The 13,799-nt window shown below is 35.0% G+C and overlaps 1 protein-coding gene across 2 annotated transcripts in view; it reads left to right on the forward strand.

The window, feature by feature from the left end:
- Positions 1 to 13,799, forward strand: part of NECTIN3 (nectin cell adhesion molecule 3) — a 62,597-nt gene that overhangs the window by 28,518 nt on the left and 20,280 nt on the right. For both annotated transcript variants that reach the window (XM_085239566.1, XM_085239557.1), the window contains exons 3-5: positions 1,716 to 2,012; positions 4,036 to 4,153; positions 7,214 to 7,365. In XM_085239566.1, the coding sequence (XP_085095692.1) occupies positions 1,716 to 2,012; positions 4,036 to 4,153; positions 7,214 to 7,365 (567 nt within the window). The remainder of the gene's footprint in view (positions 1 to 1,715; positions 2,013 to 4,035; positions 4,154 to 7,213; positions 7,366 to 13,799) is intronic.

Below are 13,799 nucleotides of genomic sequence, written 5' to 3' on the forward strand. Positions count from 1 at the left end.
GAGTCGGACATCAAACTGAAAGAGAAGCTCTATTACAGATGTTGCAAATCTAGAACAGTGAATGTAGAATTCAGTGGAAGAACTTGTGCTGTTGGTTTATTTACAGTAGGGTCATTTACATAGCACAGCAGGAAAAGCAGTCAGACAAGTGATGCGGAAAGCAATTCAGTCTTGATGTTCTTCCCGAAACAACAGCCAGCCTTCAGTTTGAGGTTTATTCTTCAAACACTTGTTATATCCTGAGCATAGAAGAGAGAACAGATGTTTTTTATAAGGTTATCCGTTTAGTTGTGATCTTTCATTTAAGTGTAACTGGACGAATAATCATACTTCTTCCGTGACAGAGAAGTAGTATAAACTGACCAGCAATCAGTCAAACTGATTCTAGAATCCCCTCACACAAAAATAAGTTGTTTCTGTTATGTCTTTCAAGGTATTGTTATCTTGAGAATATCTTGCCAGTTTGTGTGAAGTGTGCTTTATTACATTTTAATGGGTGCTAGCTTCAGGTTTTTAGGAACAAGTGCTGTGAACTAAACCTCTTCTTATGGGATATTGAAAAGTATGCAAGTGGAAAGAATTGCCATTGCTCTTGTAATTGAGGACTAATCCACTGAGATGGATTTTGAAGCGTAGTGATGACTTTACTTTGGAGAGCTCATCTTAACTGAGTCAATGCACAAAGATTTTGTAATCGGGTACTGTACTACTGAGAAGCCCAGATGTCCCAGTATTAGAAAGGGAAATGAACCATCCTAAAACAAAATCTTAGTTCATATCAGAAACAGAAGATGGTCTGTGGACTTAAGTTGTAACTGGTGTCTATTCCAGCTTAACAAGATTATACTAGTGAAACAGGAAGGAGTATTTAAAGGCTTTACAGCCTGTGGCAGACCTGTAGATCAGTAACATAGCTTCTTTTTTAGAAACGAGTTTGTTCTCTAAGTCCCTAAACTTGTGGCAGAGCAGTGGATTTACAAGGATGTCAGATTCTTTTGGTTGAGCTTCTTGAGTCTTGGGCAAATATTGAGGTCAAGTTTTTAATGTCTATAGGTGAAAACATCTGTATGTACATTTGCAATTTGATATATAAAAATTCTGTAAATTATATATATGAATAATTTAATGCAAAGTTTGTACTGTGTATATGTCTACATTTTAAATCTTTAAAAAGGCAATTCTTGATTGTTCTTACTTTTAGCCTGGAATTTGTTGTTGCACTTAAGAACTGTAAGAAACTTAAAGTCTTAATTTCTGGTATTAGAACACTGAATTAAGTAGTGCTGAAATAATCAAAACTGTCAGTGTGGATTAATACTTTAAATACAGTACTGTACTTTGCAGTAAAATTCAGGCTTTCTTTAATATAGGAGTGTATTTTCAATCTAATACATTTAAAAAAAAAAATCTATTTGTTGTCAGACATTAGAGTTGAAGCGCTGTAGTTTTGTGCTTTGAGCCTAACTCTGGAGTTCTGTCAGAGCATTAAATGTAAGGAATGAGCATAATTAAACTTCAAGTCATGAGCAAATGCAATATTGGTGGGCCAAAGCACTGCAGAGTTCTTATCTTTGGTAATGATTTAATCTTATTTATATATTGCCTGATCAGTGTGAGCTCTGTAAAATGAGTTAGATCGTTGTTGCTATGTAAGAGAGTTAGGTGAAAGTTCTGAACTCTTTCTGGCTTAAATTTACCTTTTTTCTCCCCGGTAGTTGAACCTATTGTCAGCTTAACAAAAGGACCAAACCCTCTGATTGATGGTGCAAATCAAACAATAGCAGCCATTTGTACAGCAGCTACTGGAAAACCTGCTGCAGAGATTGACTGGGAAGGAGGTCTTGGTGAAATGGAATCCAGCTCTACTTTGTTTCCAAATGAAACAGTGACAGTCATAAGTCAGTATAATATTGTCCCTACACGATTTGCAAGAGGAAGACGAATAACTTGTATTGTGAGGCACCCAGCTTTGGAAAAGGAGATAAGATTCTCTCATGTGTTGGACATACAGTGTAAGTATTTTTAAGTAATTGTTGCTACTTGATGAATTTACTATAACTACTGTCTTTATCTGTGTTTAGGTTTGATAGGGACATGTTGAACATGTAATTCTTCAGAAAAAGAGAAAATAAAAATGCTTAAAAAAAGCATGTGATAAGGGATCAGCCAGGAATAGAAGTCTAGGGCTTCCTGTTGTAATTAAAAAGAAAAAAAAAAAAAGTCTAGTAACAAAGCTAAAATAGCATTATGTTTGTTTGAGATACTGGCTCATGGGTGAACTTAATATTCATAGTGATAGTCAATAATGAAAAAATTACGGATGAGGTTTGGTCTATAAACAGCTCACAGTGTCCTACAATTTCAGCAGTATTAAAGAAATCAAAGGTTTATAGTTGTAATGATGAGCTTAAAGTATGACTTAAGGGAGGAGGACATTCAGTAAGTTTTTAAAATTTTACGTAAATTTTTTTTTTTAATTTGCGTAAGAAAGCAAGATTTTAATATATTCAGTACCAGTACTTGTTACTCAACTTTAAATTGTTCAGGTATCGGGTTTGTTTAACAAATTTGTTTTAAATCATCTTTGGAAGATACGAATATGAAGCAAGTTGGTTTACAATTCTGCTTAGATTAAAACTGCTGAAGAAAACAAGCCTTAAGTGTGTGATCTGTTTTTTGTTTTTTTTTTTTCTTTTGTTAAGCAATTTTGTTAAACAGCAAAATAAGCTGTTTTTAATTCTTTCTTTGATATTCTTGTGACCAAAGGACTTCAAAACAGCATACAGCTGAAGGCTGACAGTTCAGTGGGAAGAAATCTAATGACTGGAAAACATGAACTTAGTTACATCGGTGTGTGACTAAAGTCTCTTATGCATTTGTTCTATTTGGCAAAGCTTTGTTCAGTTCGTGTAAGGATACTGCTTTGAACTGAGGCAGCCTTTGCTGCTGCACCTCATTCCCCTCTTTCTGGAAGTAATGTTACTATTCGGGACTTGAGACTTGACAACTTCCTTGCATAGGTAGTTTAACGCTTGGTGGGTAAAGGCTTTGAACTTGTAAAGGATGAACGTTTATTTATTGTCTTGTATGCACAAATGTCTTCTCTTTCTTAACAGAAACGAGCAATTGCTCATTTGGACATACAGATCAGTTCTAATCACTGTTTTATTATCAGTGTTGAAATGTCTCAGATTTAAGTGAGACCAAAAAAGCAAAAGCAAGAACTCATTGCCTTGACAGTGAATGAGATTGAAGTTCTGTATTTAAGAGAAGCAAATAGACCTTAATATCTGAAAATTACTGCTAACACGTAATTCACAACCTGTAATGCAATTGCATATTAAGCAGCTTAAAAGCAAACGAAAATCAGAGACTCTGTGTGTTGTAGTCTTTTCTTCCCTTCCACTTGCAGCTTTTGGAAATATTGCTATGCCTTTGCTGTAGGAGCTGTTACAAACTCCTAACGATGGTTCTTTTCTTTACTGTTTTTTTAACAATTCCTTAAGGTCTCTCTCACTTGTTTGAAGTGGTCCTCTTGCTTTTTTAGTTGCAAAACATAGTTGAACGTTACAATGGCAATGGATAATGGTTAACCTTTTCAACTGGCAGGTGTGAACTTCTTGATTGCCTAATTATGTTGCTTTTCAAAACACTGCTTCTGATCATTTGCTAGTGATCTTACTAGTGAGAAGTAGCTTTGAATTACTGAGGCAAAATTGATTCTTTCCTTCAGAATTTCTTCCACTTTGCTTAAGTGCTGTTTTTTGTGTTTTTTTTTGTTTTGTTTTTTTTTTAAAAAAACAACAATGGAACAGCTGCACCAGTTAAAACAACTGTATTATACCTTTTCTAATTTACTGTTACGTATTGTGCTTATGGTTTAGGACTATATTTTTTTTCTGGCGATTGTGGCTCTTAAAAATCAAAACTAAAACAGCAAAAATGAAAACCCTTTGCTTTTTGCATCAAGTTGATCATTACTCTGTGTTGAAAGAAAATACTGTGGTTACTGATAGGTAAACTATTTTTTGGCAGATGCCCCAGAAGTTTCAGTAACTGGATATGATGGAAACTGGTTCATTGGAAGAGAAAATGTTCAGCTCAGATGTAATGCTGACGCAAATCCATTACCTATGGAATTCATGTGGACCAGGTAAATATTTACAAAAGAAGGACTTGTGACATGATTATGGTGGTATAATCTGAAGTGGTATTGTAAACTAAACAGACTATGTGACTTGTATTGGGTAGGATGTAATGGTGTTAACCAGTCTTCTAAAAATAGGGTAGAGGATTTGTGTGTTGGAGAGGGTCCAGAGGAGGGCCACAAAGATGATCAGAAGGCTGGAGCACCTCCCCTATGAGGACAGGCTGAAGGAGCTGGGCTTGTTCAGCCTGGATAAGAGAAGGCTGCGAGGTGACCTCATTGCAGCCTTTCAGTACCTAAACAGGAGGGGAGTCAACTCTTGGAAAGGGTAGATAATGGCAGGACAAGGGGAAATGGTTTTAAGTTGAAGGAGGAAGATCTGGGTTGGATGTCAGGGGGAAGTTCTTCACTGTGAGTGGTGAAGTGCTGGAACAGGCTGCCTGAAAGTTTGTGGATGCCCTGTCTCTAGAGATGCCCAAGGCCAGGTTGGATGGGGCCCTGGGCAGCCTGGTCTAGTATGGAATGGGGAGATTGGTGGCCCTGCATGTGGCAGGGGGGTTGGAGATTCATGATCCTTGAGGTCCATTCCAACCCTGGTCATTCTGTGATTCTGTGAATATGGATGGATATATATTTTTGAAGTTCACAAGCCTAGACAATTTATTGTTACCATTACAATAAAATCTTTGGTAGCTAAATTAGCATAGCCTGTGTGTTGTGTTACATTGGGCAGTTTGATACATCTAGTAGGGAATCGACTATTTGATTAGCTCCATTTTAATATTACATGAAGTAGATTCTAGACATGTGGAAAGACTTATCAATACCTGCATTTTAAAATTTGTAAACTATAGTTGAGAAGGCAACTACTTCTTACTGGATTGTGGAACTTGTCATGTTTTTCAAGAGTGTTTAAGTAATTGTCAAGACTGATAAATGCAGTATTCAGCTTAATGGAAGCTAAGCTTTGAATGTATATCTCTAGTTTAATTAAATAAAACTTAATGTAGATGACTGTTCTGAAATAATAGCTTAATTTAATGAGTAAGTGGATTGGGTGACCCTACTCTGAAATTTACTGTGTAGCTTTTGCAGTCATGGTTGTATATCGGGCAAGAAACAGAAGAAGATGATAGAAGTAAACACAGATCAAAATTGGCACTGGATGGAGGTGGATAAATAAAATAAAGCTACTTGAAATTCATTTGGTGCTTGTAGAAATCAAAGAAATAACTTCTTTGAGGACAATATGAATTCATATGCAGCAGTGATTAAGTGCTTCTGTTGGTAAAATCATTGGAATATTTACTGTTCTTCAGTTGTAATCCATTTCCTTGCATTCCCAGTGGCAGTTAAAAAATAGCATATAAAAATGATAATCATTAAAGGGTCGAAAAATGGAAACGATAACTTGAGAATAACTGAATGGTGGTTTAATAGGAAAATGAAGCATTACAGTCACGTGTAACAGACTTGATCCTAAACATAGGCATTGACGTATAGAGTCAGTATTGCAGAATGGTGTGATTACACTTAAATGTTTTATCTATATGCTTAATGTAAATTTAGTACGATGAGAGATTTCAGCACAAAAAAAACCTATTTAAAGTAGTATGCCAGGATTTTGAAAGCACTACTGCCTTTTTCTTCAGATGAGCCAGGTACTCACTACTTTGATTTAAATTTAAGAACTAGGCAATACAATTATTTACAGAAAAAATGTGTATAGCTTTTAACACTTTAAGCTTTAGAAGTCACTATTAAATCAGTAGGGTAAACAGTGAACCAACCTATACATGAAAGACATAATTTACTGGAGTAAAAGGAGCATGCTTTTTTGCTTTAGTAAATATGAAATTGACCCAACTAGCTGTAATACTAATGAATGTTGAACTTTTAAGAAAGTAAATATGTGTAAGGAAAACTTGAGTTGTTTAAGGAGACAAACTAGATGTATTGAAAGTGTGTGCTTCGTAGTGTTTTTCAAATCATAACTTTTTTTGGTGTGGTATCATAGAATCCTTTAATTGCTGCAAGTGCAATGTCATCTTTGCTTCTTAAGGTTGTAAGGAATATTTCAAAATGCTGTGTATATTGAAAGCTCTATTCTACTGTTTACATTTGTAACAAATTGACTATTTTATAATATTCTTCAAAATGAATAATTTAAAATATATTGCTAATCATTCGTATCAGCTTCATACAGGTGAATAAATTCTAGGCAATAGTCTTCAGAAAAAAGGAAGACTTCACAGGTTTATAGCAAACGTAGTGTGGTGTTGAGGTGGCTTTTGTTTTGATGCTATTTATCAAATCTTATTTGCTAAATGCTTGTATGGTATGCAGGCCTGGTGGTCATACTTGATTATGGAGTTAGTTCTACTTACCTTGCTTTCATTTAACCATTAAAAGTTGAGATGCAACAGGATTGATTTAGGCATTAGATTAGGCATGTTTCAATAGGCACTTGACAGCTATGCTAACATAGTTCAATTTCTGTGTCTTTTCCCTTTCGTTGTTCTCTCACAGTTATTGAAATTATGTTTAGGATGCTTTGGGAAAATAGTAGTTTTGGAGAAGTTGGTTGATTTTTTTTTTTTTTGAATGCTTTTTATCCAGTTGATTCCTGAAATGGATCACTAAGCATCACATTGAATTAAGATGCTGTAATGTAGAAGAGACAGATATTAAGGATAAGGGAAGGCAGGTTGAGAGAGAAGAAACTGTTTCAGCTCCTGCTGGGAAATGTTAGTGATTTTTATCCTGTAAATTAAGCTTGCACTGCCAGAAATATTCTTTAGTATGATAGCTGAAATAGCTGAAAAAGACAGATATACTATCTTGACAGCAGTGTAAATTCATCCTAGTTTGACTGTTAACTTCTACAGCTTGATTTAGTTTGTTCCTCCATTGTTTGTTTTGAGATGGCTTCCTTAGTTGTATTAATTTGTAGGTATCTTGCTAGTGCCTTACTAGCCTAGTACTAGATTTATTTTAACCTAATTACTTTATGACTTTGGTCTTGAAGACTTACAGCTGAAGTATAGCCAACTGTTTTTGTTTTAGGCTGGATGGACAGTGGCCTGAAGGACTGCTGTCTGTCAACAATACTCTGCAGTTCAACAGCCCATTGACTTACAACTACACTGGGACTTATATCTGTAAGGTGACTAATTCCCTTGGTCAGAGAAGTGATCAGAAGACCATCTACATACTAGGTAAGTCTTATTTTTTAGCAACAACAATATAGTCTAACTTCTATCAGTAGTTGAAATAGTGAATTTCAGGCATCAAGTGGCTCTTCGAGTTTTTTCATTCTAAGGTAAATATGGAGTTCAGAGCTACAGTGAAACTTGGGATTAAACTGGCTCTTCATAATGGCAACAAAGAGTGGCAATTCTTGTGGTTGAGTGTGTTGCCGTAGTGCTTCTGAGATTAACTTCTTGGTAGATTAACTTGGTTTTTCCAAATTTACCTTGTGTTTTAGTAAGGCTTTGACTACAATAAACAATACCCGGTCCATAATGAATTGAAACAGATGTTAATTGGGAACAGCTGTCTTCAGAGAAGTAAAAGATGCTCTGTATTAGGGAAGTTGAGGTTATATTCAGTGCATGTGCATTGCTCTTAACTGTCTGCTTTTCTCAGTGTGAAGATAATAGTAATCATAAAGATAAGTATTTCATGCAGAACTTGCTCATCTGAGTGGCATAATATAGGAAACTGGTTCTTCTTTTTACACTTGTTCTGTTGGGAAAAATACTTGTATCTATATAACAAAATACTGTGACACTTTCTCTGAGAGAGCACCATGACTTAACAAGGTATACTTGAGTAGCATTGCGCAAGTGTGAAAAAGCTCTCCCAAACTCAACAATGGATTGTTTAAATTAATATATTAGCACTTATTGATCTGGCTAATTATTAGCTATCACTTAAGGAAATAAGACAGGAAAAACTAGTATTTCACTTCTGTGTGTTGTTGCTTTTCAGTAAGTTCCCAACAGTAGTTATTTCACAATATGAAGGAGCATTAAAATGTATTCTGACAGGTTACAAGCTACATGAAAGGAAACATAAATGATTTCCTAACAACATAAAACTAAACATGAACGTTCAAAAGGTTGAGATGAGATTGAAAGCTTCAGATAAAAACTGAAGATAGAGGATGCCTAAAGTCATGTCTGTAAATTCATTTTGGTTAGATAGCAGCATTTTTAGAAGGGACAGTGATTCAGTTAATCATACTGATGTAATCATGCTGCATGTCAGTCTTTGCTCCACGGAGGGCCTTTGTGGAGAGCTGTTCTAAATAACTATTTAATGAGCTAGTTAACTGGAAATATCTAAGTACTTGCAGACAATGGAATTACTTAAAAACAGAACATTGAATATTACATGAAACTTTATTCATAGCTATGCAACAGTCTGAAGATATTGTTCTATTGTAAGGATTAAATCATGAAAATTAGCAGAATGTCATTTGATTTGATGAAATATGCTCCTGGAATGTAGCATTCCAGTACTCTGTCATGAGCCCTGTATTAATGTTAAAGAAGGGAGAACTTGACCCAATTTTGTAACTGTTGCAGTTGTCAATTCTGTGAATGCTGTATGCTGTCAGTAGAAATTTTTCCCATGACTGTCACGCAAAAAATATAAGGCTGCAAATATAATTTGAATGATAGTTTACTAACATACTAGAAGGGCAAGTATGAATTCTCAGACTAAGTTTTCCAAAAAGTGAAGTAGAAATGCATGCCAGTTGAGCTGTAGTTTAAGGTTTCTTATAGCTCATGATAAACATAATTAGAACTAATTTACAGCGAAGATAGTTAAGCTGCGTTAATGTTTTTTATGTGTCTCTGTCTCAGTTTTACTTAGTACTTCTTGTTTTTTGCAACAACTACAGTGCAAGTCTTAAATTTTTTCGTAAGGTTCAATTTTGGGACTTCCTATCTAGAGGTCATTCAAGACTATAGTTCTACAGGTTATGTGAACCAGTAATAAGAAACATTTTAGTTGATGTGAATTAAATCTCGCTTCTTAAAAGCATAATCATTACAATCTTGGGGCATACAACATCATGAACATACAAGAAAATGTGGGTGACTTCTCAGGCAAATGAGAATCTGGTGCTACACGAGTGCAAATAGTGTTCAGATAAGTCATATGCATTAACTAAGTATCTAGCATATTTGTAATCTCTTCTAAACTACTTAGAACAACAAAATAATTAAAAGCAATGTGTATCAACTTATGGCATAGTTGATTAAAGAAGCAGTGAGGCATTCATCAAGTACAAAAACTGTATTGCTTTCAGAAATTAATATCAATCTCATTTAACCATGACTATAAGAGTAGCTTTTGTGTGTTAGCTGGATTATTAAACAACTAAAATGTGCTTGAAGTTATGTAAGGTGAGTAGATTGTATGAAATGTCAGTTATTATATAATAACCATTCTGACTACTTTGTGGAGTGGTCAATCTGATAAGCATAAAATGAGACTGAAATAGTAGAAGTAAGCTGTTCACTCCCTTTTTACTCTTAATTCTGTACTTAACTGATCAGGTACCATCTAGTCATGATGAGTGACACCTGTGAATGTCCTTCTCTCACCATGCAAGCATCATTTAAATGATTGTTTCTCCATCTTAATCATTTTCTGCTATATAAGACCTGGTAAGAATGTTAATTGAAGCTCGGAAGCTAGTGGACGAAGCTATGTTATCATATTATCTTTCAAACTTTAATAATGAACCTGTCAAAGGTGATTTGTGGAGTTAATGTTTCTGAGCAGTCATGGTACTGGTAATTGTAAAGCTTTAGAAAGTAGATAGCTATTGATGTGTCATAGGTTTGGAATGTAACCTGAGCAAAAATATTTTTTGCCTTAATGTGCATTAGTATTCCAAAATTTTTTAGAGGCATTGTTTTACTTTGACCTTTAGCTTTGAATTCAGGAGACTATAAGAGTACCTGACAAGGATTAAATTATAGATTCATTACATTGTAGCTACAGTAAATGATCTGTCTTGATGAATTGAGCAATATTAAAATGGTATTTGAAGCCAGGGGGGTTTCTTTAATTTACTGGTACAGATATCTTAACTTCCTAATATTTTGTTTGGTGATGTGAAGATACTTTCCTTTGCTGAACAACTATACAGAAGAAGTCATGCTGCTTATGGGATTTGGAGGTGATCAAGTATTGTTAAAGTTCCTGATCTAGCACTACAACAACAAGACTTCCAAAACTAGTTTACAGCTTAATGTGTCAACCACCTAATCTGGTAAAACATACTGACTTCCAGTACTTCGTGTAAAACAGGATTCTTATTTTCCTAGCAATTTGTTCCCTTGCTTACATTGTTGTGGCCTAATTCCTTTGCATTTAAGAAATGACTGAGATTTATGTTCAGATAAGCTTATACTTGCTTCCTTCGTCATCTCCTTCAAATCTCCTTTGAGATTGTTAAAAGTAAAGCCTGCTTTACCTAGCAGTTCTAGGAAGATGTGGTTTGTAAATACAGAGCCCCTTTATTGTAGGGTGGGTTTTGTAAGAATTGAGAAAACAGACTTTGTTCATTATTTTAGTTTTTTGTTCTTTATACATACATCTTTATGAGGGAAGCTCTGTGAATAGACACTTTTTTTATTCTATTAAATTATAAAAACACAAAGTAAAAAATGCAAGAGATTAGGAAGTTCTTTTCCTGCGATATAGTAAAAGGTTTCAAGATATGCTAAGTGCAAACTTAAATGCATTTTTAAACTTCCTTTCTGAATACGTCTTGCAAGCTTGAGATTATGTTGTCAAAGTATGCTGAACTTGGAAAATAAGTGATTGACTCTGATTTAAAATTGGTCAGGAAGCAAATGACAATTCCAAATCTTCCAATCTATCACGCTGCTGAAGTAGAAAAGAGGAACAAACTTTAGAATCATAGAATCGCAAAGATTCGAAAATCCAAAGGAAAATGTTTATTTTAAAATCCAGTGTAGAACCTGTTTATGAAAAACTCTGGGGAGAGGATTATGGTCATTACCTACTACCTTAAATTTAGAGAGGGAATGGTTGGGTAGACAACAATGAAGAAAAGATAGTCTCAGACATCCAGAGTGCCTTCTTTTATAGAAAGGCTACTTCCCTGGCTGTAATAGGGGAGTTGAGAGGTAAACTTTTTAGCAGTTAGAACTATTTCTATAATGCTCAGTTATGTAATGCAGTCCAAAAGTATTGGCTTCCTATTTATTGGAGGCTACAGTGAATACAAAGAGCGCAATAACACTTACAGAGCAAGTTCTCAGCTGCAAAACATATTTTTCAGTATAGTCACCACCATTAGCTAATTTGCACAGATGAGCTGATTGAGATGTTCTTCATTTCATGGTGACAGCTGTGTGGCCATCCAGAGCATGGCTTGTCTTTCATGTTACTGTCACCACTGCTGAGAGTACCACCCACCATCTGCCTGGCCGTACTCTCATCCACTGTTAGATCTTCATAAACATTTAACGAGCATCAGTGTCAGTGGGTGCCATTTGTTTGCATGGAGGAATTCAATTATACCCTTTTGCTTCATATATACTTAATCAGATGCCATTTTGTCAGGCAGCCTCTCTTCTGCCATCTGCTGCAAAGCAACAGAATGTTGATGGGAAGGTTCAACCTTTACTGCTCTACCACCATCATCCTCCTCTGATGCTGTGGACTAATATAATAAAATAGGAGTCATTAATTTCAGAGCAACCCTTGTGTTAAATACAAAATGATTTACCATTGAAAAATATTGTGCTCTGCAGTTGGTTTTTTACAGTGATATACTGGTTGGTACTAAAACAGTACTTAACTTTTTGAAGGTAATGATCTGTCTGATTCTAAGGATGGCCTATCTTTTTATTTACATGTCCTTACATGACTTTGAAGATAAATCCAGAGCATTTGAACAGGGATATGCTGCAAGGAGATTGAGAAGGACAGATACAGTGTTTGGGACGTTAGGTGAATCATGTAGTTAGAGATCTTTACTGAACTTAATTATAGAAACTTGTCTGTCTAAGGTAAGGTACACGTATTAAAGAGGTGGGAAAACTGTATCAAGAATCTCATTTAAGGAAAGAATAACAATTATGTGACCAAAATAAAGCAAAACCACTGCTGAAAGATGCTACCAACATTCTCAGGGAATATTTGGAGACAAGTAATGAAGAAGAAACAAACTGTACTGTATCAGGACTGTGGTTTTGAGAGGGTACTAGAGCTATGCTTGATATAAAGAGTTCATCTCACCTTTCATAGTAGAAAATGAGTGAAGTCTTAAAGCAGAAATTACAGTATGCTGTTCTATGCATATGGAGGGGAGTTGAGGGATTGAGTGAGTTTTTTCAGCAGTGGTAGAATATAGGCTTTTGACTTTTCCTGGTTTAATCAGTTATGGTTTCTATTTTAATGAGGATAGTAGGTATATATAACAGAATAATATTTCTGTGCTTCTTCACTTGTCCTTACTACTTCAGCATGTACATCTTAAGGATTTGAACAAGGGCCCCCAACCCAGTAAGAGACAAAGATATAATGTGAAATGTTGTCGTAAGTTAGGAGGTTAAGAAAAATATCAGTAGGAAATAGTTTTAAAGTTACCGTATAAATAATTAATGTGGAGTTAAACAGTGTGTTGTGGAAAGCATAAAGAATGCAAAGAAACCAGCTGCTGATGAGGTGAAATATTACCATAGTGAAGACAACTAGTTGGCATCTAAGCATCTAGTTTTTCTAGGTTGTGGTGATCAAATACACTGGGGGGAATTGTCTGAAGCATGCTTTCTAAATTAAGATATGTTATACAATTGAAGTTTTATGGAGTGGAGGTAAGGAACTTCAGTATTCTTGTTTTTAATGTTGTTTTGTATTTGTGAAATATGCTTAGAATGGGAAGTATGGAAAAATTATATGTATGTTTTCAGAAAGCTCTGTGTAAAATAAGAAGGTAACTCTGCATGTTCTAGATTGAAATTAATCTTTCAAGTAAGGAGAGCTGTCATTCTCTTAAGGTAGAAGATACTGACGCAGATGGACAATAAAAGTTGCAATGATTATGATGATTATGCACTCCAGGAATGCATGTAAACAAATGCTGAATTGCTACTACAACCGTAGTGATCTGGAGATCAAGATGCTAACTAGGGTTTGTAGATAATGCAGTTCAACAACTTGATAATTTGTGAATAAAATCTAACAGAAGTACAAAAATCTTCTATATGAATAACAGCATGAAACAACAGTAACAATTACATGTGGTAATTAAACTTTCCAGGATGCATGTACTTGTGAATGTGCAGTATAAGACTTCAAACCTCATTATCAGAGGGAAATGGGTGAAGAATTAAGTTAGTGTAAGTTTCTGTGTACACACATCCTGGAAGTAAATATTGCTGGTACTGTCTGAAATTGTATGCTAAGCTAACATCTTGATCTAAAGTACATTTTTCAAGAAGGAGAGGCTTGAATTTAACTTCTTGATCTGTGGAATTGTAGGACATGGGAACCCTGGTAAATTTGGATTACTTAATCTCTACTTCTTTGTTAAATTATGAAACTCACTTTAAATCCATTTTAACTAAAATCACAACCTGAACTCCTCTTGTTC

Source organism: Meleagris gallopavo, chromosome 1, assembly GCF_905368555.1.
Source record: "Meleagris gallopavo chromosome 1, MGAL_WU_HG_1.1, whole genome shotgun sequence".
Lineage (NCBI taxonomy): Eukaryota > Metazoa > Chordata > Aves > Galliformes > Phasianidae > Meleagris > Meleagris gallopavo.